The sequence below is a fragment of the Suricata suricatta genome, chromosome 10 (assembly GCF_006229205.1).
Source record: "Suricata suricatta isolate VVHF042 chromosome 10, meerkat_22Aug2017_6uvM2_HiC, whole genome shotgun sequence".
In the NCBI taxonomy this organism is placed as follows: Eukaryota; Metazoa; Chordata; class Mammalia; order Carnivora; family Herpestidae; genus Suricata; species Suricata suricatta.
The window spans coordinates 40,592,714-40,618,140 of record NC_043709.1 but is presented as its reverse complement, the minus strand read 5'-3'; the positions used below and the strand labels follow the sequence as shown (position 1 = coordinate 40,618,140).

The following is a 25,427-nucleotide window of genomic DNA, read 5'->3' as shown; positions in this document are numbered from 1 at the left end:
GATCTAAAAAGAGGAAAATACTTTCTCCCTAAGGTGACTAATCACAAATTACATAGCTGCAGAATCACTCAGTTCAGTGCCATTATCTAAATCTGACAATTTAAAAAATTAAAGAACACAGTACAATTGTGGTTGTGATCAGACCACTATTACTTTTAAGTATTACCTGCCTGTACTTATGTGAACACATTGTACATGTGTCAAAAAGGACCTAAAGCCTACTGGAATGACGCCATTTAGCAATAAATATATCCAAACTATTTGAGGGAACCTAATTCGACCTTAATAGTTGCTTAATACCCCTTTGGATTAAAAATTCTATCCTTTCTAATATTGTGATGTTAAGTAATAATATCTTAGGTATGTTTTGTTTGGTCAAAGACAAGGGCATTATAGACCTACAACAATGATCAAACACAGTAAAGTTTCACTAATTCAGAGCAGTCTGTCTAAGATCCTAAGAGGACATATTTTAAAGCATTTCAGAAAGTTATCTAGAGGACATCAGTAATTAGCCTTTGAATTATTCTATCTTTTAAAAAAAATCACATCTATTCATTAAACCTCTCATCCACTATGACAGTCACACCCTCACCCAATTATTTTACCACAGGGTTCTGATTCACTCACATCATCATCATCGTCTTCAATAGCTTCTCCAGTAAAGTATAACACTGATCTTGGGATAATACGCTCACGTAAAAAGTGACCAATTTCAAAGTCTGCAGCAAGGATAGCTTCAGCATCATCATCCTTTAAAAAAAAAAAAAAAGGCACAAAATTTAATAACTTCTATTTAATTAGGCACATGCAAGACTCTTGGGTTTAAATCCTATGAAGCCACATTCAACTTCACTTTTGTCATTTTAAAATTAGATTCTGTGTGTGACTCATTAGTCATCTACATATGCCTTAGATTACAGATTTTTAATAAAAATAAGCAAGCCAGTGTACATACTCAGAGAAATTTGGGAAATAAAAATTAGAACTGGTTATGGTTTAGTTTTTTCTGGCTTAAAATTAAAATATAAAAGCAACATTGTTATGGGACTGTAATTTTCCTTTTAAAATGTTAATTACTTAAGTCCAATGGAATAATACCAATAATCTCAGGATTTAAAGAACAAGAGGTGTGTGACACACAACGAAAGAACATGGGGGACCCCTACACACTTCCTAGAAGACAGCACCCTCCAGCAGGTGTATGATGCCAAATGGTTAAGAATCCTACTTAATAAACACAAAGTCAATCTAGGATTTCTATTTTATAACAAAGCACAACTCAAAAATGGTGCTGACATTCTTCAAAATTAAAATAATCCATTACGTTCTAGGATACCAAACAGTAAGTAAATATCCCATGAATGTTCCTTTTGATTCATCAACATAACCAACTATAATGAATACCCAAAAACACACAAAAGGGGCCAGAGGACTTTGAAGGAAAGACTTCTTTCTAATCACAGGTGGTGGTCTATCTGTAACTACTCAAAACTGTTTTGTTACCATCAATATTCAACAATAGAACTTTGAAAAAAATTACTTGAACACAAACTCCAACCCATCGCTGACATGAAAACAGCACGAAACTATCCCCATCCGTGCTCACTGGTGGGTCTTTCTACCTACACTTCAGATGGTGCCGTGCAATCCCCTTTTTTGCCCTATAAAAGGTATTGAGCCAAGCCACATACTACTCTTTTCAGGCACAAATATTTGCCTTTTACATATCTGGTCCAAGCCTTAGCTAAAACTATTCCAATTCAAAAGTATTCAAAATAAAACATACTATCTAATTCCATAAATAGTTATATAAATGTATATATATAACTATTTAAACTACCTGAGTTAATTTAAGTTCAAAATTCTGGCCAACAGAAGGGCAGATTCAAAACAGGCCTAGCCTACCCTGCCTGTATGGAAGAGGCTGTTGCTCATTCCAGGTCGTACACAAACACACTCACAGCTCTTGGCTACCTGGTCAGGGATAGACGGCCACAATATGAAACCACATTTCCACGGGAATAACACACAGAGCTCTAACCAGAGTGTGGTCAGGAGTTTAGTAAACAGTACAAATGATTTTAGTTTCAGTAAGAAAACTATTCTTAAGAAACTGAATCCCCTACACAGTATTTGCAACTCTCAAAAGAAAAGAAAGCCTTTAGCCTTTCAGCACTTTTCAATGGAAGCACTATAAGCATTTTGAATGAAATAATTTCAGATATGTTAATGGCCTTCTCCATGCACTACAAGCCTCCTCCATGCATTGCAAGCCTCAGAACAAAATTCAAGTAGCAACTATCCAACTGCCCATGTTTGAGAACCAATTCTTTTTTTTTTTTTAGAACCAATTCTTTAATTTCATATGTAATTAACAATTCAACAAATAAGTAACAATTTAACTTACCAGGTCTCCACTCTCAGGAACTGCAAAATTGAGAAAAAAATTCAAATGAGTAAGAAAATAAACAAAGCTTATAATAAAACAACCATCAATACCCAAACTAAAACACTATTTACCTTCAGGAGGGGCAAAAAAATTAAAGAAAGAGTCGTTGGAAACTGTTTTGGTCACAGTACGAACTGTGCCACGTCCCTTGTGTTTCTGCTTCTTCTTAATGGTTTTCAAAGTGACGTTCTTTCCTTTTTTCCAATCTATTTGGCACCTTGCAAAACAAAGGGAAAAAATCTATCACAATTAACGTATTTAATTGCTAGGAGAGCTAAGATTTATCTAATTAAATATATTTAGTTATAAATTATAGAGGGAAAAATTGGCTCAAATGCTTTTAAGTAGCATATAAAGAGAAAAACTGTATTTCTCAACAAATTTTTTCAATGAAATATTGACAACTGGCAGAAATTCACAACACAATAAATTTAAATCTGTAATACTGTAAGCCAAGGAGAATTCTAGGAAAACAGGTAAGCTCTTCTCAGAAAACATTTTACTGAAATGTTTAGAGATAAACTGTGTATGTCTCTATGTATCAAGCACACACTAGGAAATATCAAGTATCACAAATTCTAAGTAAGTAAAATAAAAAGATAAAAATTCTGTGAAAGTAGTAAAATTAAACTCACCCTGTACAACCCATAATTTCTGGTCCATCAAAAGAAAAGGGATCAGAATCATCTGGTTCTGACCTCATCCTATATGTCTTTGTCAACACTTCATTTGTGAAATATTCATTGGCTTCAAAGTGAAATTCTAAGACAAAACTCTTAAAAAAAATAAAAAAAAATTAATGAAATTCCTACATCATAAATGTCAGTGATTTAGTAAATCAAACTTAATCTGTTGATTTGTATAAACATAAACTTCTAGGTGATAATGCTTTTCCCACTCTGGGAAAGGGTCAGATAACCTCCAAATTCTGTTTAAAAAGCAAAACAAAGTACAAATGGATAAAACTGAGCTCAACTTACAACTTCTATTTAGTAACATGTTTACAAAATAGGTTAGAACACCTGAGTAAACTGACCAACGACTCCTTCCTCTTTCCATCCCCACAAAGAGGACTTTAAATCTTATTCTAACCTTAACTTGAAAAAGGAAAAATCCCAACTAGTACTAGACACAATAAAAGAAAACTATAGCCTGTCGGGGCACCTGGTGGTTCAGTCGGTTAAACTTCCAGCCTCAGCTCGGGTCATGATCTCACAGTTCGTGGGTTCAAGCCCCACGTCAGGCTCTGTGCTGACAGCTAGCTCAGAGCCTAGAGCTTGCTTCAGATTCTGTGTCTCTCTCTCTCTGACCCTCCCCTGCTCGCACTGTCTCTCAAAAAATAAATAAAAGACATTAAAAAACATGTTTTTAAAATTCTATAGTCTGTAGTAGCTTTGCCCATACTTCACATAATCCTGTTAGTTTTGGGGGAAGTGAGGCCCCTTTAACATCTTCTGTTTTAGAGAGAAAGCATGTGCGTGCATGAGACCAAGCAGAAGAGAGAAGCACAAGGAAGGAGAGAAAGTAGAGCTCATAGGAGAGTGGGACGGGAGGGGTAGGAGGGGAGAGGATGGGAGGTAGCGAGGGAGAGAAATAATCCCAAAGAGGCTCCATGCTGAGCCAACAAGGGGCTCAATTCTACGACCCTGGGTTCATGACTTGAGCCAAAATCAAGAGTCAGATGCTCAGCTGACTGAACCACCCAGATGTCCCCCAGACACATGCCTTTTAATACAAAGTCTTTTTTTTTTTATTCCTGGTCCCTTGCTATTATTTTTTTTTTTACCTACTTTTAATCTAGCATCAAAGGTTTACTAGATTTCAAAAAACAGTTTTATGACCAGAGGAGGAAAAGGAATACTGCATTTCAATTATCAACATCTAAATACTTATTTCCTAACAACAATTAAGAGTACCAAATATGAGTTTTAATTTCTCTCATCCCCATGTCTAAGCTTTGAGTATCACCTCTTTTTAGAAAGTTCCATAAATCTACCTATAAACATCTAATGTTACAAGACTGAAACTATTTCAAAGTTCCTTTACCATGGGCTGGCCAGCATCTGAGAACTTCACTTTAATGTCTTTTAAGTGCTTCAGAATAGGTTCATCATGTTCCTGCAAATTAAAAAAAAATATTAAATAACATGGCATTTTAGAACTAGTGTTATTACTGGACAAAAACATTTAGCTGAGACATCTATAGGGAGGTTTTACAAAACAAGTGTGAACCATAAGACCTACTCTCCAGATGATGGCTTATATTAAAGCTAGTTTACTTATAAGCTCTACTTATTTCTACTGGCATTGGTAGAAAAACGTGATTTAACAGAAAACTACATCATCATCATCAGACTGAATGGGCTGAAGAATCCAAAACCAAGTCTTAGGCATGTTTGCTTTAAAAAAACCCTTCCTTTTCTGGCTGCTGCTTGTTCCTTTCATTCTGCTAGGTCCTCTTCTACTTCGCCAAAGGAGAAATGCAATAGCAGTCATTGTTCCATTTTTTTTCTTGACATTAACTTCCAACAATCACACTATATAAGGCAACAGATACTATGATGCAGATAGTAGTGACTCAAGAAATGCTTCTGATTAGGATAGGAAAAGTTTCCCAGAGAAGGTGACATCTGTGTCAGTTTCTTAAAGTGACAATTGTAAAGATCTTTATGTTATTCTTTTAAAATTCAAGTGTTCCTTGGAATATTTGTTTCAGAGTGAGAAGGTCTTTTTGGGTAAGACAAATGAAATTATATTTCCAAGACCAAGCACCTAAACACAGAAGGCACAAGACTGTAACAAAACATTGCTCAGTGATAAACAATTGTCAAAGGGATCAATTCATTACCTAATTTTTGAAAATCAATTAAAATTTATTTGATTACATTAATCAAAGACATTTTCCTTCTACAGATAACACAGGTTTCAGAAGACCACAACCATTCAAAAAGGTCAACAATGAAGAGACTAGTGTCATCACAGTCATTTAAATTTCAAAGGTGAACTGGTGTTATTATGAGTAAAGTTACCTGAACCATATCACTGAGCAAGTCAACATTCTTAAAAACAGTCAACCAGAATTCAGGAATTCCCTTGGGGTCTTCTTTTTCTTCATCTTTTTTCTCATCTTCAATCTTGGCTTTTTCTTTCAGCTCCTCCTTGATAAATGACAACATACATTATTGAATACCTAGATCAGACCTCCTGATAAAATATTACCCATCCCCTTAACGTGCATCCAGTGGTGAAATACAGAAACCAACAAATCCTGTCACCAATTGTAACTTTCAATTAAATAAGTTCTAGTCCAGTTGTATACACACTGTTTACCCTACCAAACCAAATTTATACTCTATAAATATTGCTAACTACCATACCTCTCCAAAAAAGAGAAACACTAAGACAGAACCTTATTATAAACTATAAGGAAATAGTTTTAGAGAAAGAAATGTTAAAGCTTCAGGGGGAGAAAAAAAAATATATACACCTTACTCAATGCCCTTGGTGTTCTTGATCAAAACATTCTATTTGCTTTATCAACTAACATTAAAATAGCAACGTTGGAGAAACAGGGTCATGTAACAGAATACTGTATTTGTGTCACAATTCTGCCATTTATTAGGTGTAGCCAAGTCACTTAAAAGCCTCCATTTCAGGGCACCTGGGAGGCTAAGTTGGGTAAGTGTCCTACTCTTGATTTTAGCTCAAGTCATGATCTTGCAGTCGTGGGATCAAGCCGTGTCAGGCTCCTGCTTGTGATTCTCTCTCCCTCTTCCCCTCCCCTGCCAGCACATGTGTGCGTGCTCACTCGCGTGCTCTCTCTCTCTCTCAAAATAAATAAACTTAAAAATAAAAAAAAGTCTCCATTCATCAACTTGAAAAAGAAAAACAATCCTTTGCATGTCATCATGAAGTTCAAAAGAAAAGTTTATATGAATCGATAACACGAACACTATAAAAATGTAAGGGAAAAATGAATTTGGGTACAGAGAGTGCCACGTTTAACAGTGGCTCTTCTGCACGCACTATCCCATCTTACAACAGAATATTTTTAAGGGATAAAAACACAAAGTTGTTACCAACCGAAATTTCATCCTCCTCATCTGGTTTCCATTCACATTCCTCTTCCGTAGGTTCATAAATTGCATTAATGATTTCAAATCGCTAAAATGATTTAAGAAGAAAAGCTTGCATAAAAACACATCCAAGACAGAAACTAGCTGTTTCTCATTAAATACACTTATAGTTTTAATGATTGCATACCACAACTTGAATTGCTAGGATTTATTTCCCAAATACCTCTTTAATAACCATCTCACTGAAAGGCCTAAAGACTTAACCCCCTGCAAGTTTGTTTATATTTCCAGAGCTTTATTATGTCATATTTTAGATAAACAAAAGTAGTAGAAAGCATTACCTTATCAAATAGAGGCTGATAGAGAACAGCATACTTTCTTTCAAGATCATGAACTTCCTCATAGAATTTGGCTTCTATCTGTGCACATTTAACTTGAAGGTTTTTGAGAGCATTCACTCGTCTTTTAACTACCCTAGGCAAGCTGAAAGGTTGAACACACCAGTTACATAGCATCATAGTAAAATACAAGTCGTACTTCTATCATATTGAAAATAAAGCATAAAAGTTAGTGAATTATAGGTTTCCTATTAGAAGCAAAAGGTATACTCAAAGTAACTAAAATTCAAGAGATACAAATACACGAACTCCTTGACTCTAAAATATTTCAAAAGTGAACATTTAAACAGATACGGTAAGTTGATAAGAATCATATCAATCCTAAATCTTTCATTATAATCAAGATCAGAATTAGATTTGTCAGTGCTGGCATCTGAGCTACAAAACAGTCTATTTTTGTAAGTTAAAAAGTCATGGACTAATCACCTTAACTCTGAGAATGATAAATACCTTGATTTTTTTTTAAAAAGTATGTTTATGTCACCCATACCAGCCATTTTTAGGGAAAAGAGCATATGTATTATTAGAAGAAAGGACGGTATCCTACACTATTACTTTAGTCCCTGTATTTAATTTGAAATTTGAAATTATATTAAAAAATTGTTATATTTCATGAAGGGACTTAGTAACAGCTTTAAGATCTAATTCATATATCATACCATTTACTATGGGGTATAAGCCCCCTGAACTATGATTAAACTTATGAGTCCCCTACCACCCAAAAAATTTCACTCAAAATTTATCTAACTTCTGGGAATCTGCATAAAAAAATTCAGAACCCAGGTTAGAATTTCCTGCCATAAGTAGATTATAAACCAAATAATCCTCTTACTTAACCACTGTTTTAGTTATGATAATCAGAAGTAGAAAACATTACCTACAGATATCAATTTTTTTTTAATTAAAAATAAAATGCTTAATGTTTTGTCAAGGTGGTGAAACAGCAGGGGGTGCTGCCCACCCCTACGCCCTTAAAAATTAAAAATTAAAAAAATTCCACCCCAGGAATTTAGAACCAAGAAGGAAAAAAATATTTCAGGCAGGCACACACACACACACACACACACACACACACACACACACACCATGAGCAGCTTCTAAGTAAAAACTAACAACTGCACAAGGTGAACTGCAACCTGGAAAAGGGAGGAAATGGCCAGAATGGGTAGCAGTAACAGTGTAGAAGAAAGCCTTTTAAATTCTGCACTTTCCTTATAACAATAGTTAGTGCCTTTCCCCTTCACCCCTCACAGAGCCCAGTGCCAGCATTTTTAGGAGCTGATGAAAGCTGGACTGGGCTGAGAGCCTGCAAGCACTCATCCCTCCACCCCTCCAATCCAGGTATAATGGATTACAACCACAGGAAAATGACTCTTCCCAGAGCAGTCATAAACAACTGCCTAGAATTGACAGCAAACTTGGAGTCCACGTTAAGTGGAGCTCTCCTTAGGTTCATCCCACCCCCTCATCTTAAACTCCAAGGGACTATCACAAATCAAAGCCTGATCTTTAATAATCATTACTGAGAAGTAACTGCTATCAGCCAACGAGCCTGAGCTCTAAGTCCAAAATAACAAAACACTCAGGGAGTACAATTTCTAATGAAAGAATGAAGCATTTCTCATCTGAAGCCATATTATTAGACAGAACAATGTAAATATATTTAAAGAAATGAGTGAAGAAACAAGACCAAGAAATCTAAAAGTAGAAACATTAAATATTAAAAATATAATAGCTAAAATACATTATCAACAAATAGGATAAACTGGATAGGCTCAGCCGAAAGATGTCCATCAAAGTTGAAAAGCTCTTCCAGAAGGTAGCAGGAAAGACAGAAAAGTTATGATTTGGACGACATAGTTAGGAACAGCTAAAAGACAGAAGGGAGGTGGATATCTGAAGAAATGAATAATAAATTTTTCAGAGTCAAAGTAATATGGAAATCCTTACCTTAAACCCTAGAGTGTTTAATGAAATCTATGAATATCAGAGGCCAAAGAAAATTCTAAATGTTTTCAGTGAAAAAGCAAATAATGTACAAAGAAAAAGGAATCAGACTGATATCAGGCTTCAAAAACAACCACCATACACAGAAATGAATTTTTAAAATATTTAAGAATTCTGAACTTAGTTTTATAAGCCAAACTATTATTCAGATATAAAGCAAAATAAAAACTTTATGAGGCATACCAGGCTTCAGGAAATATGCCAGATACTCGTTACATTCATTAAAACTGATTTCTGAGAAAGTTAAAAAAACAAACTCAGGGAATACTATATAAGATATGGGCAGCCAAGTATCTTGGAAAATTTTACTGATGCCTTGATGAAAAAAAAAGAGGACTAGAGGATATATATTTATAAACAACACACATTGGTAAATTTAAGAAAACAATAGGCATATTAGATTTTGAGTCTCTTTACAATAATAACAAAAAACAGAATGTAATAACAAGCCAGAAGACAACTTGATTTATTTAATGGAAAGCAGAAGAGGAAAGCATAAGTTATAAAATAAAATAAAAGCAGTTAAGTCCAAACACAATACCACTTTCAAGAAATGCAAAGAGTTTGAAATTACTAACAATGAAGCAAACAAACTTTCATACTAGAGATAAGATACAAGGATGGAAAAAGACATGCCAGGTAAATAAAAACCAGAAAATAAGCTGGAACAGCCATCTTAACATCAGACAAAACCAAACTTATAACAACAACAACAAAAATACCACAAAATACAAAGGAGGACATTTTATTCTGGGAAACTGAAACAAAAGAACAAAATGTATACATCACAAACATATAGCTAATAATACAGCTTCAAATGTTAATCCACAACCAATAGAATTTCAGTGAGAAAAAGATTAAGTAGAAGTTTTTAACATATACTTCCCAGAAACTATTAAGCAGATAATCAATAAGCAGAAATAAAGAAAACTTGAACAACACAATTAATAAATTTGTGCTACTAATTTCAGCATGTAGATCTTCACTATCTACAGTCATAGAACATTTATTAAAACAAAATATTAAGACCATAAAAGAGATTAATTTTAAAAATTCAATTCAAGCATTCAATTCAAGAAACTGGAAAGAGGAACAGAGCAAATCCAAGTAAGAAGAGTTCTCAAATCCCCAAGGCCAAAGTCCATTTTTAGAAGAGTTCTCTCAACTGTTCAACGAACAGTTGATTCCTATCTTATACAAATTGCTTTGAAAACAGGGAAAAAGGTAAATGCAGCCTTGTTTATTTCATTAAGCAGTTGAAATCTTGACTCTAAAACCAGGGCATGGAATTACCATGCCTTTGCAAGTCTCTGTATTGTATGTACATACCTACATACTTACATATAGAATTTCATTTCACTAATGAATAAGGACCTTACATAAAATATTAAACTACTTAACTCAGTGTAAGTTTATTCCAGGAATGTAAGGTGAGTTTAGTATCTGAAATATATATTTCCAAAAATATGTATTTAATATGTACTTAATAAATTCAAAGAAAAAGTCAAAAGACCATCTGAATACAGAAAAAACGGTCATAGAAAATCCTAAGTAGACACCAGGTTTAATGGAGCAATCTTATACCCATACCAGACTAGAAATAAGACAAAGATGCTCATGTTCAATGGTAATGTTTAACACAGTCCTGGCCAACACTGTAATGAAAGAAAAACAAACTTAGCGTGGCATAATGTGAAAGATTAGAGCTAAAACTGCCATTACTTGCAGACAAGATCTTTTGCCTTTGATAGGAAAAAAAAAGAAAAAGAACAAATTACTACAGAAGTGTATCAAGATTTCTGAATACAAGATCAACAGCAAAAAATAAAAATAAATCAATAGCACTCTTCTTGACAACAGCAGCCAACATGAAATACAATAAAAAATACTATATTCACAAAAGCAACAACAGAAGTATACAGGAATTAACCAAGAATAGACTGTGCAAAAAAATTTGTAATAAAAGAGAATACGATTTCAATAAATACAAGGATATGGATGAGACAATGTAACATTAAAACGATAATTCCTTACCATGTTAGTATATATAGTCAATGTTAACTCCTATCAAAAATTTTAGTGTGTTGGGAGGGGCTGTTTCTGTTTTATTTTATGAAAACCCCTATAAACTTACTATCAACCATTTGTGGGATTAAGCCAATCTTAAGAGTGTGTTCCATAGGGAATGAGAAGGAGGGGGAAAGGTAGAAGAAAGCAAGATACTACAGGAAGAAAACAAAGAAATTACAGGGAGAAAGATTAAATTATCACACTGCTAGATATTAAGACACACTAAAAAGTTATATAAATTAAAACAGGTATTAATTAAAACAGAAGAGTGCTATTCAAAGACAAATACAGGTGTTTATAAGAAACTGATATGCAATAAAGGTGATATCACAAATAAATGGGGAGAGAATGAACTGTTTAGGTGTTATAAAAACAAGCTCATCAAAACAAAACAAAAAATAAAAAACCCTAAAGGCCTAACTAAATACAAAGGTGGACTCTAGAGGGATTATTAAAAACCTAAGGATGCAAGGTAAAACTAGTCGACAGGAAATACAGAAGAAATTAGGAAGGACTTGTTAAAACTTGAAAAGAATAAGCCACAGGTCAAAACCTTAAAATATAAAAATTAAGGATTTCTGTTTAATGGAGAATGTGATGGATGAAGTTAATAGAAATGACACGAAAGATTATTTACAGTCTAAAACTGATGAGAGATTAACACCTAGAATACACACACTCCTGTAAAGACAGTAAACCCTGATCGGAAAATGGACAAAGGGAACAACAAACGAGCAACCTAAAAGGCTCACAATCACGAAGAAAAGCTCAAAACTCATTACCAACAGAAAATACAAACAAAAAAAAAGCATGCCTGCACCTCTTAAGATTGGTAAAAACAAAAAACCCCATAAAGGTGAATGATACCAACCGCTGGCAGGGACACAAAGACAGAGCCACCTTCATGGGCTGGCTCTAGAGAGCAAGCTGGGAAGTTACTTAAAGCTTGCATATCTCATAACAATCCCAATGTGGTAAGTACACATCCCCAAAAACTTCTCACACAGTGCTTTAGGAGGGCATGCACAAAGTTGACCATTACGACAGAATTTGTGTTGATGGAGCTGGGAGGCAATCTATATATTCATCAAAGAAAAAGCTTATAATAGAACATGGTAGACACAAATCACTCTAAGTGACAACATTTAGAAGCTAGAAACTACTGACTAAAGGTAACACACAGAAAGCAATGAGGATGGATCTTAAAATCATAAAGCCAAGTAAAAAACAATTATAAACAGAATAAGATATATGTGCTATTGTTAATGACTTAATAGGACCAGTGAAATAAGAAGTCAGTATTTCTTCTAATTCTGTGCATTTCTAGCAAACCTCCAGACAAATCTCAGAAATGGTTAAGATCAGTGTATTTCCTGTGAAGAGTCAAACTTTGAAAAGACCAACTCTAAATTGGTGATACTCGGCAAAATTTTAAACTCCAAATTATCCTATGCTAGCTACTAACAAACATTAGCTTTGCACTATTACCAATGTAAGACCTAGATGGTCTTAAAAATAGGTACACCTGCAATGCCGATTACAGAAGAATAAATAAGGACTATGGAAAAGAAGAACTTGTACCTTTCAATGTATCCTGTTGGTGTTTCTACCAGACCATCAAGTCTTTCTTGAAGGGCTGCAAGAATCTGAGGATTTTGCATCATCTGAACAGTCAGCTGACGCGCTTTAAAAAACAAAAAAAAAACAAAAAAGGGGGTATCGAAAGAAGGATTTTATGAAAATGTATTATGCTAGTTTAATAGGACAATCCAATCATGAAGTTTTCCTGACTAGCCCATCATAAATCACTGGTCTGAGGAGAGATGGGCAAGCTGAGGAAAATCCACTCCAGGAAAAGGTTAGATTCCTAATGATCACTACCATTTCTCAAGGCCATTGTCACAACTACTGTAAACAATATCCTTTCTCTTCCTACTATGTTGTGTTTCACCCACCTTACACTTTTGAGAAGCTCAAAGCTTCATCCAGATGCCTGTCTATGAGTCTAAATAATGCTTTGAAGTAGACAATACACACTATTAGAAAATTGCAAATATAGTTTGAATCCTGGGACAAAGACTTTGGAGTGAGTAACCTAAACGTTTGATGCTTACAGAAGAGTGTGCTTGTGTATGTCTGAATAGAGAATGTTAACAGTTGAAACAATCAAGGTTGTAACTAAAGCCAAACAAAATGTGATTTATTAATGGTATCTAAAATCATACTTAATCCAAAAATGCTGGACTTAGGTAAAACAAATTATTCTGCTCCATCATCCCTTCTTAATAGACATTACACAAAATTGACATTAGGTTTCCCAATTGTTTTTAAAGGTCAACTCTAAATACAAATTTGATCATTGGAAGATGGTCACAGTTGTGATAACCAACATGCCTTTAGAAATGTCAATACTGGCCACTAAGGTACAGACCTATATTCCTTTTAAGAAAATGTGGTAAGATGAAAGCTGAAGCTAAAGTCCAGTGCTCTTTTCACAATTAACCTCCATTTGGCTTAACAATGAAATGTTGAGTCATCTGGTACTTTAATATTCTTGGCCCATATCTCCAGGGCATAACCTGAAATAGTACCTCACTACCATTGCTACCCCTCCCTTTTAAATTACTTGCTCAAGAAAATTGTGACTGATTATTGTTTACATTTAATAAATGTTGCTTTTTTGGTTGTTTGTTTGAAATGGGTTTAAAAAAGACTGACATACAACTACAGGTTTCCTACATATTAAGTACTGAACATTTTCAAATAACTCTGAAGTTAGTGTTGTTTAGAAGCACCACCAGAAACAACTCCCACCACCACCTGTAACATTTCTAGATTCAGCCAGAACTCCTGGGCAGCTATCTGACACAGTTATGCCATGTCACTCCAGCAGCAGAGGGTACACACAGTGGCTTCTGATGGATCAATAACTGCATCTATACCTTCCCTTCCCTTGCTTCCATTCCATCTCCACCTCTCCCTTCCCCTCCTTTCTTCCCCACCCCAACATACATGCCCAACGTACTGAACTAGAGGTATGGGTTATGTGGGTAAGGTAAACAAGTATCCAACAGGGAACAGTATTTGTTACTACCCTCTAGAAGACATGTGCCAGACAGAAATCACTGGCTCCTGAAGTAATTTAAAATAATACCTTTGATTTTTGTTTCTTCACCAGTTTCTTCTTCTTCTACTTCTTCAACATCATCCAAATCTTGGTCAAGTTCAGACTGTTCTTTGCTACAATATCATAGTATCACACCAAGGTTCAAATGTACCAATTACCAAAAAATAAAAAATTATAGAAAAACTTCAATTTATTTTCTAGGTTAATATGCCTCTTTCAAAAATATGAAATAGGAAATTCAAAAGGTAATTCAGTTCTCTTTCTAACTTCACATGTAAACAAGCACAAACTGGAAATACATAAAATTTCATTTAAAAGTACATGGTCAAATATCAAGTTTATATTTCACACATTTTTTTTAAAGATTTTACTTTTAATTAATCTCTGCACCCATCCTGGGGCTTGAACTCACAACCTTTGATCAAAAGTCACATGCTCTACCAACTGAGCCGGGGAGGCATCCCTCTATTTCAAACTTTAAAAACGTAGTTTGGTGGGTTTTGGTACAGGGAATGTGAGGTCAGGAAGTATATGTGCTCTCTACTCAATATCCACTGATTTCACTCTGAGTAACCGCACCCTGACTTTTTAGGAGATGGCAATACACCAAGCTTTAAAAATCTAAATTTCTCAGCCTACCTTTCAGCTAGGTGGGTTATATGGCTTTGTTTGGGCTAGGAGTTAAAAAGTAAACCTTAGGTAAGCCTCTTTTATAGGATGGCAGACAGCTGGGAGGCCTTTCTTATCTTGCTCCCTCCCCTAGAATAGGGATGTGATGATTAGCGGTCCAACAGCCATGTTGGACCATGAGGCATCCTAGAGAGAGAAAGTCAACAGAATGAGGGAGTTTAGAAAAACAAGGATCTGGATCCCTGAAGGCCACAGAGCAGTCACACTGACCTGTACTCACTCTCTGTGGACTTTCCTCCTTTTTCTTTACTTCAGGGTAGAGATGGACAAAGAGTTAAGAAGACCTGAGTTTACTTCATGCTTAGAGCAAAGCCAGTAGGATGGCACCATTGGAAAAAAAGGACAAAATGGAAAGATAAAATTCTCCCCATTTCATCTGAAAAATCTAGTTTTTGAACATGTAATTTCAATAGGAATTAAAAAGGGAAGTAAGGATAACTAAGTCAATATACAGGTCTTCATATAATTTCTTGTGTCATTTTACATTTTAATATCTGGTTTAGAGATTTAGTTACTTTCATGTTTAGAAACAGCATTTGAAAAATTAATTTTCATAGAGACAAATACTAATTTTCATATAGGGACAAATACAGAAAAGGTCAACTGTATTCTGTCAGCAAAATTTATGTTCCTGTAAACTAAGGGAAAGAATTTCAGCCTTCCCATCAGATATAGAGATTATTTCTAAAATTATCTTTGATTTAATGTAAACTTAAACATACTCAGATTTAAGGGCCAATAAAGATCACATGGCATTAACTATTCCTCCGGTGTGATTTTATTAGTTTACTGAACATCTATACCTTAAGGCTTTAAAACAGGGATCCACAAACATGATCAAATACAGCCCGCTATTTTATAAATAAAACATTATTGGAACACAGCTACATTAATTTGTTTATGGACGGTCTATGGTTGCTTTCACACTACAAAAGCAGAGTTGAGTAACTACAACGAGACCACATGGCCCAAGATGCCTAAATATTTACAAATTAGGTCCTTCATAGAGACAGTTTGCTGACATCTGCTCCAATTCTCCCTTCCTCCCATCCTCCTAGGGCTCATAGGCACTCTAAAATTAAATAAGGGGATGGTGGGAAATCAAGCTGTCACACCAATTTCTTCTTTTTTTTTTTTAAGTTTAAAACAAAATGAGGGTTGCAAGGTTAAGATGGCAGATTGCACAAACTCCTCTGATCATAATCCTTCCAAAATCCCTGCTACAATTATGATAAAGGGGTTTTAAAACAGACAAACATTGAAGAACAAGCAGACAAGAGCAGCAACTTCACTGAGAACTGAAATCCTTAAGTTAGCAATAGGAAAAGCTGAAAACTAGCCCAAACACAGAATCTTAAAAAGGACATTTCTGGAGCTAGGGCTGGGGGACTGAAAGTGGAGAAAATGGGGGGGGGGTGGCGCTAAACAAAAACAGATACGTAGTTAAATCCTCAGATCCTCTCCCTCTAGCTAGCAGAAGCGTGGCAGTTTCTGGAAAAGGTTGAAGAGCCCAGCCTCCAAAACCAGATACAGCTCTGAGTCTCTCAGATAAAGGACTGTATCACACTAGAATGCTGAATGTAGCGACCGTTCCCTAGCAACCTTTCCTTAATTTGGGTTCCACAACACTGAAAAACAGATCTTTACCCAGATACTCTTCACTGGGGTATCTGACCAGCCCAGAAAAAAACCATCATTCTGACAATGGGGATTCTTACAACAAGCCACTACCTAGAAGACCCACCCATACATTACAATCTAAATTAAAAGCCTCCCGCTTCCAACAGTCAAATTTTCAAAACTGTTTTTTTTAAACATCCCTCAATTACATGTTCTTCCCACCCCAATCTTAGCAGACAACCATTTATATTATCTCCTATTTAAGTAAAGCTGTGACATGGAGACAAAAACAAACGGGAAAGAAAAATTTAAGAGCAAACATACTATACAGAGGAAAAACATTCAGAGAGAAGATAGGACAATCCAGAAAAAATATATTACAATCAATGAAATAGGGACAAGATGCTATAAAAACAGGAACAGAGAGCAAAGACACTCCTGAGAACTAAAACAACAGAAATTTAGAAACTCAATACAAGAGTTGAAAGATAAAGTTTCTTCAGCTTCGTCCGGAGCCCGGAAAGAAGAGCAAAGAGATAAAGATGGAAAATAAGACAAAAGATAATTAGAAGAAGCAGTTCAACATACAACATAATAGGAGCTCCAGAAAGAGAAAACAGAAACAAGACAATCAACAAAATAAGTCAAGAATATTCCCCAGAACTGAAAGGCATCAAGTTGTCAGAATGAAAGGGTCCACCAGTGAATGCCTAACACAAGAAATTTTAAAAACAGATATAACAATGTGAAAATTTCAGAACTCTGAAGCCAGAGTAGCTTCCAGAAATAAATATATATGTATATATTTAAGACAAAAGTGTCACATTACAGTGATCAAGAATTATAATGACTTTGAACTTCAATACAGCAATACTGGAAGCAAAGTAACAATGGAGCAATGCCTTCAAATTTCTGAAGAAACAGGATTCCCAAATTATAAGCCTACACTTGTCTACACTCAAACTATCAAACATAAGGCTACACTAGTCATTTTCAGTTATGTCAGATCTCAAATAATTTATTTCCCTTGTACTTGCCCAAGAAAGTACTAAAGAACTAAAAGAAAGTAACATGGGAAACAGCAAACCCAAGAGAAGGAACTAAAGGAAAGAACAAAACCCCGGGAAGATAATAAAATAGATCCACAATGACAAGTGTATAAACCAAGGTTAAGCAATCCTAATTGGAGTAGTGCAATATAGGAGGGCACTTTGAAAGCCATTATTACTAAAATACCTGCTGCCATTCTTTTTAAGTGTGGAAGGACTGGCCAGATTCAATTCAAACGTACTTGAATTTGATGTCCTTGTATTAAGTTTTCTGCCTTCCTACCTCCATGATCTGCTGCCTACAACTTGTGGACAGTTGTAGCATGCAGCCTCCATGCCTAAGTGTACTGTTTTAATCCACTCTTAAGTTACTGGAAATCATAAACAACAAATAGTGCAGTTCACCCATTCTCCCTTACCATATTTCTCCAAGATACTCATCCACACTAGGGCCCTGCCAGAAGCCAACTTCATTAAACCCATTTCTAGAGTGCATGACCTTGCCCAATGAAGTCTAGAGGAAAATTGAAGACAGAGTATGTCCCAGATAATCTTTCTGCTTTTTCTCTCCCTACCTTAAAGACTTCCAACTAACAGTAGTAATATTGATTTTCTCTTTATGCAGCTAAGTTTGTGACTGCTATTCAGATTTTCAAAATTAAGTACTGATTAAGAAGGTGAAGGTGTTAAAAACTAAACACTGATTAAGAATGTGTAGGTGTTAAAAATCTAAAGAAAAACAAAGAAATGAATTAGACAAAAGCCAAGACAATATTTATATGTCTGGAAAGGTGGGAGGATGCAATTGAGAAGATGGATACTGGGCTTCTAATAGTAATGTTGTACTTTAAAAAACCTGAATATAAACATTATTCTTTAAACTCTGCCTATTCATTGTATACACTTCTTATCATGTATGTATGATACATTACACTGTAAAGTAGAACCTTTGGGAAATACTTGTATGGTAAAAATGAATATTGTAAGTATTTATGATTCATTATTGTGCTCAGCACTTTCCTAAAAATAAACACTGGCTAACGGTTTACTGTACTTATGACAATGATTATATATACTATATTTTGTCTTAAATATGCTGTACCCAACTTTTATAATAGCAGGTATTAAACATTAGTCATTACCACACATGTGCATAATACTATTAATACTGCTGTTAACCATATCACAGTATAAACTGAAGCCAATCTGTGGGAAAGGAAAAAAACAACAAAAAACCAGTTATCTGGCACTTACTTGTCAATGTCTGCCATGTTGTAAGAACTCCAAATATCTATGGAGAGAAAGGTCAACGTTAACAATAACAACAACAACAACAACAACAACAACAACACACACACACACACACACACACATATATGCGCCCAATTCTGCCACCTACTGTACTCATTATACCCTCCTGGAGATCAACTGTAATAGTAATTCTTGTATCAAATGTAAGCCCTTTAAACAACATAATGACTGTTATAAAGCTCTGGGTCCCAACCCATATGAAGTAAACCTTCCCCATCTCTTCGAATGCACCTCATGTTTTATTACTGATAACAACAATGCCCCCAAGCTACCCTGGATATGCTGGCATATTGTCAACAAACCGTTGGTTACCTGATGTCAATACTGTTAGAACTGATCAGAACATATCCTAAATTCTTTCTTAGGATAGATAAGTACTGTATTAACTTAGAGAATATTTGAAAAAAAATAAAACTTAAGGTAAAATGTGTTATATATATTCAGGCAGAAAAAGGACTGAATGCCACAGGTAATACACAAATTACAAAAAAAATTGATCTAAACAAGCTTAGGATCCCACATTAAAATCAAGTTTTTAATCTTTTATTATTTTTTTAAATATTTGTTTATTTTTGAAACAAAGCATGACCAGGGGAAGGGCAAAAAGGGAGGCACAGAATCCAAAGCAGTCTCCAGCCTCTGGGCTGGTGGCTTGAACTCACAGACCGTGAGATCATGACCTGAGCTGAAACGGGACACAGCCCAACTAAGCCATTCAGGTGCCCCTTTAATCTTTTAAAAATTAAAACCAACGACTTTAACTCTTAAAATATTACAAGATATGATTCCTCTTATCAGCACATTTTATATTATTACTTTTTTAATTTAATATTCATTTTTTTGAGAGAGCGAGAGAGCGAGCGAGCGCATTAACACGGGAGGGTCGGAGAGAGAGGGAGACATAGAACCCGAAGACCGGCTCCAGGCTCTGAGCTAGCTGTCAGCACAGAGCCTGACATGGGGCTCGAACCTGCGAACCGTCAGATGGTGACCTGAGCCGAAGCTGGATGCTTAACCAACTAAACCACCCAGGCGCCCCTATATGCTTATTACTTCAAGAGTTAAGAAGAGTTACAGACTTTAACAGTCAAATGGTAATATGTGGAGTACTATTACTGATCCACTACTCAAACTTCAGACAAATTATAAAGAAAATATTTCTTCATAATAATGTATCCTCCATTTTTCTAAATAAATTTCCCTAGTGATGCTGGGTAATTAGCCAACATTAACAAAATACTTCTCAAACAATAATGAAGAAACATTAATTCAAAAATAAGAATACTGAATATTAGTTAAAAAAATACAAGTGGGATTCTAGTGTGTCTATCAAATCAGCAAGAATTTTCTTTCAATGCAGGGAAAATGTTAGTGAATATACATTTTTTTAAATGTTTGTTTATTTTTGAGGGAGCGAGGAGAGACATGCCGGACTCAAACTCATGAACCACAAGTTCATGGTCTGAACTGAAAGTCAGAGGCTTACCCAACTGAGCCACCTAGGAGCCAGGTGGGGTTTTGCATTCTTAAATGCGGCTAGTGTTCTCATGAACTATTTTCTTTCTGGAGAGTAATTTCGCCATAGGAATATTTTTAAAAAACGTTAAAATGTCCATCTTTAGCCTTATTCATTTGTAAGACTCTCACATGAAAAAAATTATGAATCTAAGGGCCTGTGCTTTTCATGTTGGTCTAGGTTCTTCCACATCAATTAACACATCCTTTGGCTCTTAGCTCTAAGTTTTATTCTTCAGAGACTTCTCCAACCTGTACATTCTGGCTAAACAATTTACTGGTTGTACACACTCCTATAAACTCTATTTCTTTCCATCATAAAATGTCTCAAGTTTGTAATTACAGATTAGTGTTATTATTTGACTAAGGTCTATCTCTCTTAACCAGAGCTAAGATTCGTATTCAGAGGATTCTATGTGCCTTTGCCCATCACTGCATCCTTCAAGGTAACACACACAGCTTATACGCACAGCAGCTGCAATTACGCACCTCATCAAAAATAAACTTAGTAATAACATGGAATATGCATACGATGAAATGCTCTGCAGTCAACACTAAAGCAGATGAGTTGATATGAAAAGAATATAGGGTTTATGGCAAAATCCAACCTGGACAGGAATATACATATATATGGTGTATATATATATATACACCACACACATATATACATGTATGACACCAGCTTCATAAAAATCTAGCTCAGGCAAACAACTTCTAATCTTATTCACCATCTACAAAAAAAGAAAAGAAAAGAAAAGAAAAGAAAAGAAAAGAAAAGAAAAGAGAAAAGAAAAGAAAAGAAAAGAAAAGAAAAGAAAAGAAAAGAAAAAAGAAAAGAAATTGTTCCTCCACTGAATTGCTCTTATAAAGATGCAAACTCATAAAAGCCTTGTGTTTGGTATCTACTAAACACTCAATAAACATAAGCTACTTTTAAATTCTGTCCATTTTTAATTATCTTAGCACAGGGTCAGTATTCTGCAAAATAACTGCTGAGACGATTGTTAAAACGTACAGACTGACCAGTGAATGTACCATAGTAACGTAAAATATTAACATTAAGGAAAACTGGGTAAGGGACATATAGGAACTCTCAGGAGTATCTCTATAACTTTTCTGTAAATCTAAAATTTTAAATTAAGTTCATTTAAAAGGAAAAAGATTGATTCCCATGCCCAGATTCTGAAACAACAGGTCTGAGGCAGTGGGCCCAAATATCTGCACTGTAAACAAGAAACCCAGCTTCTGAGGCAGGTGGTTCTCAGATAATTAGATCACATTGAGAAATGCAGGTTTCAAATACCTACATTAGTTTTTTCACTGCACTCAACATTAAAAAAAAAAATCAACGAGAATTTCATTTCTCAGACATGCAATTGCTCTCTAAGAGATCTGAAGAATTTCCATTTCTAGCAGTGAGAAGCTAAATTTTGCAGACCAACTCTACCAATAAAAAATAGTTCAAAGTACAGAATAAATATCTATTAAAATCTTAAAATCAAGAATACTAGGAAGACAGTAAGGAATTGCTAACACAAAACTGAAAGTAAAATGATAATCAGAAAAAGACACAGAACAACTGCCAATCTCAAATTTGAATTTTAGTTTTAACAAATGAGAGGTGAAATCAAAAGCCTTGGACCTATCCAACATGGAAAGAAATCTTTATAGCAACCCTCTCCATCAAGCAGGAGCCCCAAAATGCTGTATTATCAGGGATAGATAATAAACCAGTTTACTTGGACAAAAGCCCAGGTTTGCTTTATCAGTGTGGTGCCAAAACCTCCAGCCATGAGCTTAAAGTGGTCTCTGTCTGATAGTGTTCCTAAGCACCTACCTATGCAAATGTAAGTGAAAGGCACCTTCATCCTAGACCTCAAATAATTCATACAAGTTTTCAAGAACAATAAAGGCAAGAGAAAAGAATACAACAGAAATCTGTCCTAAAGACTTAAATACTGTCAGTAGGACTATAAACAAACTTATAGCTATAATCATAGACAAATAACCATGCTTAGTATCTGCAAAGAATGGTAGGTAATACAGCAAATTTGGCAATGAACTAAATGGGAACTTCTAGAAATAGAAACTAAGTGAGCAGGTTTCTAATCACTTATTATCAGGGAAATACAAATCAAAACCACAATGGGTACCTCCTCACACCTGTCAGAATGGCTAAAATTAACTCAGGAAACAACAGTTGTTGTTGCACTGTTAGCAGGAATGCAAACTGGTGCAGCCACTCCGGAAACCAGTATGGAGGCTCCTCAAAAAGTTAAAAATAGAACTACCCTACCACCCAGCAACTGCACTACTAGGTATTTACCCAAAGGATACAAAAATATTGATTCAAAGCGGCACATGCACCCCAGTGTTTACAGCAGTACTATCAACAGCCAAATTATGCAAAGAGCTGAAATGTCCATTGACTGAAGAATAATAAAGGTGTATGTGTGCACACGTATACACATGCATGCACACACACACAATGGAATATTACTCAGCCATCAAAAGAATGAAATCTTGCCATTTGCAATGATGTGGAGCTAGAGTGTATTATGCTACGCAAAATAAATCAGAGAAAGACAAATACAATATGATTTCACTCGTGTGGAATTTAAGAAACAAAACAGATGAGGATGGGGAAGAGAAGGAAATATAAAACAAGATAAAAACAGAGAGGGAAGCAAACCAAAAGAAACTCTTAACTATAGAGAACAAACTGTTGCTGGTGGGAGAGTGGGCTAAATGGGTGGTGGGCATTGAGGAAGGTACTTGTGAGGAGCACTGTGTGCTACATAAAGCTGATGAATCACTAAACTCTACTCCTGAATACTACTACACTACACCATGTAAACTAACTTGAATTTAAATAAAACCTTGGGGCGGGGGGGGGGGGAAGAAAGGGGCAGGTTTATCAGTAGACTAAACACAGCTAGAAAGATAATTGAGGGAAGCACACTTAGAAGAAATCTTCTAAAATATAGCAGACACTAAAGGATGGAAAATATTGATGTTAAATGATATTTGAGAATACAATAAAGTCTAACAAATACTTAATACAAGCTCTAGGAGTAGAGAAGAGAATGCACAAAATATTTGAAAAAATTAATAGGCAAGAATTTTCCAGAACTGATTGAAGATAACCCTACAAATCCCAATGAGAATAAATAAAAAAGAAACCCACACTGATATATCAGGAAAAAGCAAGACATTAAAGACAAAGAAGTCTTTTAGTCACCTCAAAAGCACAAAGAGAAAAGATTCAGATTAATTTTAAAGCCACAAAAGACAACTGTGTTCTCTTCACAGTCACAAAAGACAACAGAATCCTCAATTTGCTGAAAACAGCCAAGGATTTTAGGCTATTATACCCAACTAAACCATTCTCTAAGAATGAAAGTGAAATAGATACTTTCTGGAAAAAAACACCTCTGGCACTTTAATACATTCTTTTAAGTATATTCTTCAGGCAGAAGGCAAGTGATCCCAAATGGAAGATGCATTTGCATGAAAAAAACAAAAGCAAAAAGGATGACTGCATTTATCTAAAAAACATTTTTAAATACCACCACTGCATAGTGTGTTAAAAATTAAGACCACCACAATACTAAGTCAGGGTGGGTGGGAGGGCTGGCTAGCGGTTGCGGTTGGGAAGTAATAAAGTATTCTTATGTTCTTAAGTAGGCATGTTGTAACTTCTAGGATGACTTGCAAAAGATTAGAAACCAAACATGAAATTTCCAAAGTAGAAGAAAAATAATTTAAATTCATATATTTTTATACCAACCCAAAAGAAAAATAGGTTGGACAAACAGCACAAAAAATAATATTTAAACCTAAACATCATAATAATTATGTTCAATGTAAATCAACTAAAGCTCCCATTAAAAAGTCAGACAGGATTTAAGAAAATCCAAATATATACACATCTATAACATAAGGATACAGAGTTGCCAAGTAAAATATAATCCTAACCAAAAGGAAGCCAATTTCATTGTACTGACACCAAGAAAAATCAACCTTAAGTAATAGCATTACGAGGGGCAGCTGGGTAGCTCAGTTGACTGAGAGTCTGAGTTTGGCTCAGTTCATGATTTCAGTTTCGACTTTGTCTCAGGTCACGATCTCATGGTTTCGTGGGTTTAAGCCCTGAGTCGGGCTCTGTGCTGACAGCTCAGATCCTAGAGCCTGCTTCAGATTCTGTGTCCCTCTCTCTCTCTGCCCCTCCCCTGCTCAGTCTCTGTCACTCTCTGTCTCTTAAAAATAAATAAATGTTAAAAAATTTTTTAAAAGGAATAGCATTACTAGAACTCAAAAGGACACTCTATTATAATAAAAAATTGAAATCACTACCCAGTATATATAATATTTGGAAGATCTCAACTGAAAGACATGGCTCATGATATTGTAACTGAAGGCAAATCTTAACCTGAGAACTTGTACACAAAAAAAATTTTCCACTGAACAAAGAGGGAAAACGAGTAAATTAGACTACAAACTAATTATTTTGTGGTCTTATAATAGCTAGATGTCCAGACATGTGTTACCAAGTAACTTGTCACCATTCCAGAAAACTGGATTCTGAGTAAGTTCTACTTACTTCCACAGTGAGGAGAGAGCTAACCTTTATGAAGCCTACTCTATAAGGGACTATCATAGACTTCTCTTTACCTGCAGATAAAATACTGAGCAACTTGTTCAGCAACACACAAAAGGTAAGTGAAACTAGTAATTAAAATGGGACTTCCAAAACCCATGCCCAGTCCAATATTCCAAAAATCAAAGGGCCTGCCTTATCAGCCTACTGTTACATAGATTATACAGGAATATACTAGTTATTCCTTTACAGAAAATTACTACTTCATGTGGAAAGAGCCAATCACTAAAAATTACAAATGTTTGAAAGCAAGAATTCAAGGGAACTGGTAATATTCCAAATATTTCCCTTTACCTGAGACCTCACATCTCCCTCCAAAAACACTTTAAACAAATCTCTATTTAAGACACTGCTCTTCTATTAATAACCTTTTCAGTGGTCCAGAGGCTCAAACTTTATTTGGCTCCAACACAACCTTATAGTTTGAGTATCATATTCTTTAGGCTCACTTT

The 25,427-nt window shown here is 35.1% G+C and overlaps 1 protein-coding gene across 4 annotated transcripts in view; it reads right to left on the bottom strand.

Annotated features, from left to right (window-relative positions):
* The window catches only part of NAP1L1 (nucleosome assembly protein 1 like 1), a 33,255-nt gene that overhangs the window by 3,843 nt on the left and 3,985 nt on the right, over positions 1 to 25,427 (bottom strand). For 3 of the 4 annotated variants that reach the window (XM_029953558.1, XM_029953559.1, XM_029953560.1), the window contains exons 2-12: positions 18,744 to 18,780; positions 14,158 to 14,243; positions 12,585 to 12,687; positions 6,870 to 7,011; positions 6,536 to 6,616; positions 5,482 to 5,610; positions 4,499 to 4,570; positions 3,088 to 3,227; positions 2,524 to 2,669; positions 2,411 to 2,430; positions 631 to 753 (exon numbers count right to left, since the gene is read on the bottom strand). In XM_029953558.1, coding sequence (XP_029809418.1) covers positions 631 to 753; positions 2,411 to 2,430; positions 2,524 to 2,669; positions 3,088 to 3,227; positions 4,499 to 4,570; positions 5,482 to 5,610; positions 6,536 to 6,616; positions 6,870 to 7,011; positions 12,585 to 12,687; positions 14,158 to 14,243; positions 18,744 to 18,760 — 1,059 coding nt within the window. In that variant the 5' untranslated portion in view covers positions 18,761 to 18,780. The remainder of the gene's footprint in view (positions 1 to 630; positions 754 to 2,410; positions 2,431 to 2,523; positions 2,670 to 3,087; positions 3,228 to 4,498; positions 4,571 to 5,481; positions 5,611 to 6,535; positions 6,617 to 6,869; positions 7,012 to 12,584; positions 12,688 to 14,157; positions 14,244 to 18,743; positions 18,781 to 25,427) is intronic. The other variant, XM_029953561.1, reaches the window with a different exon arrangement.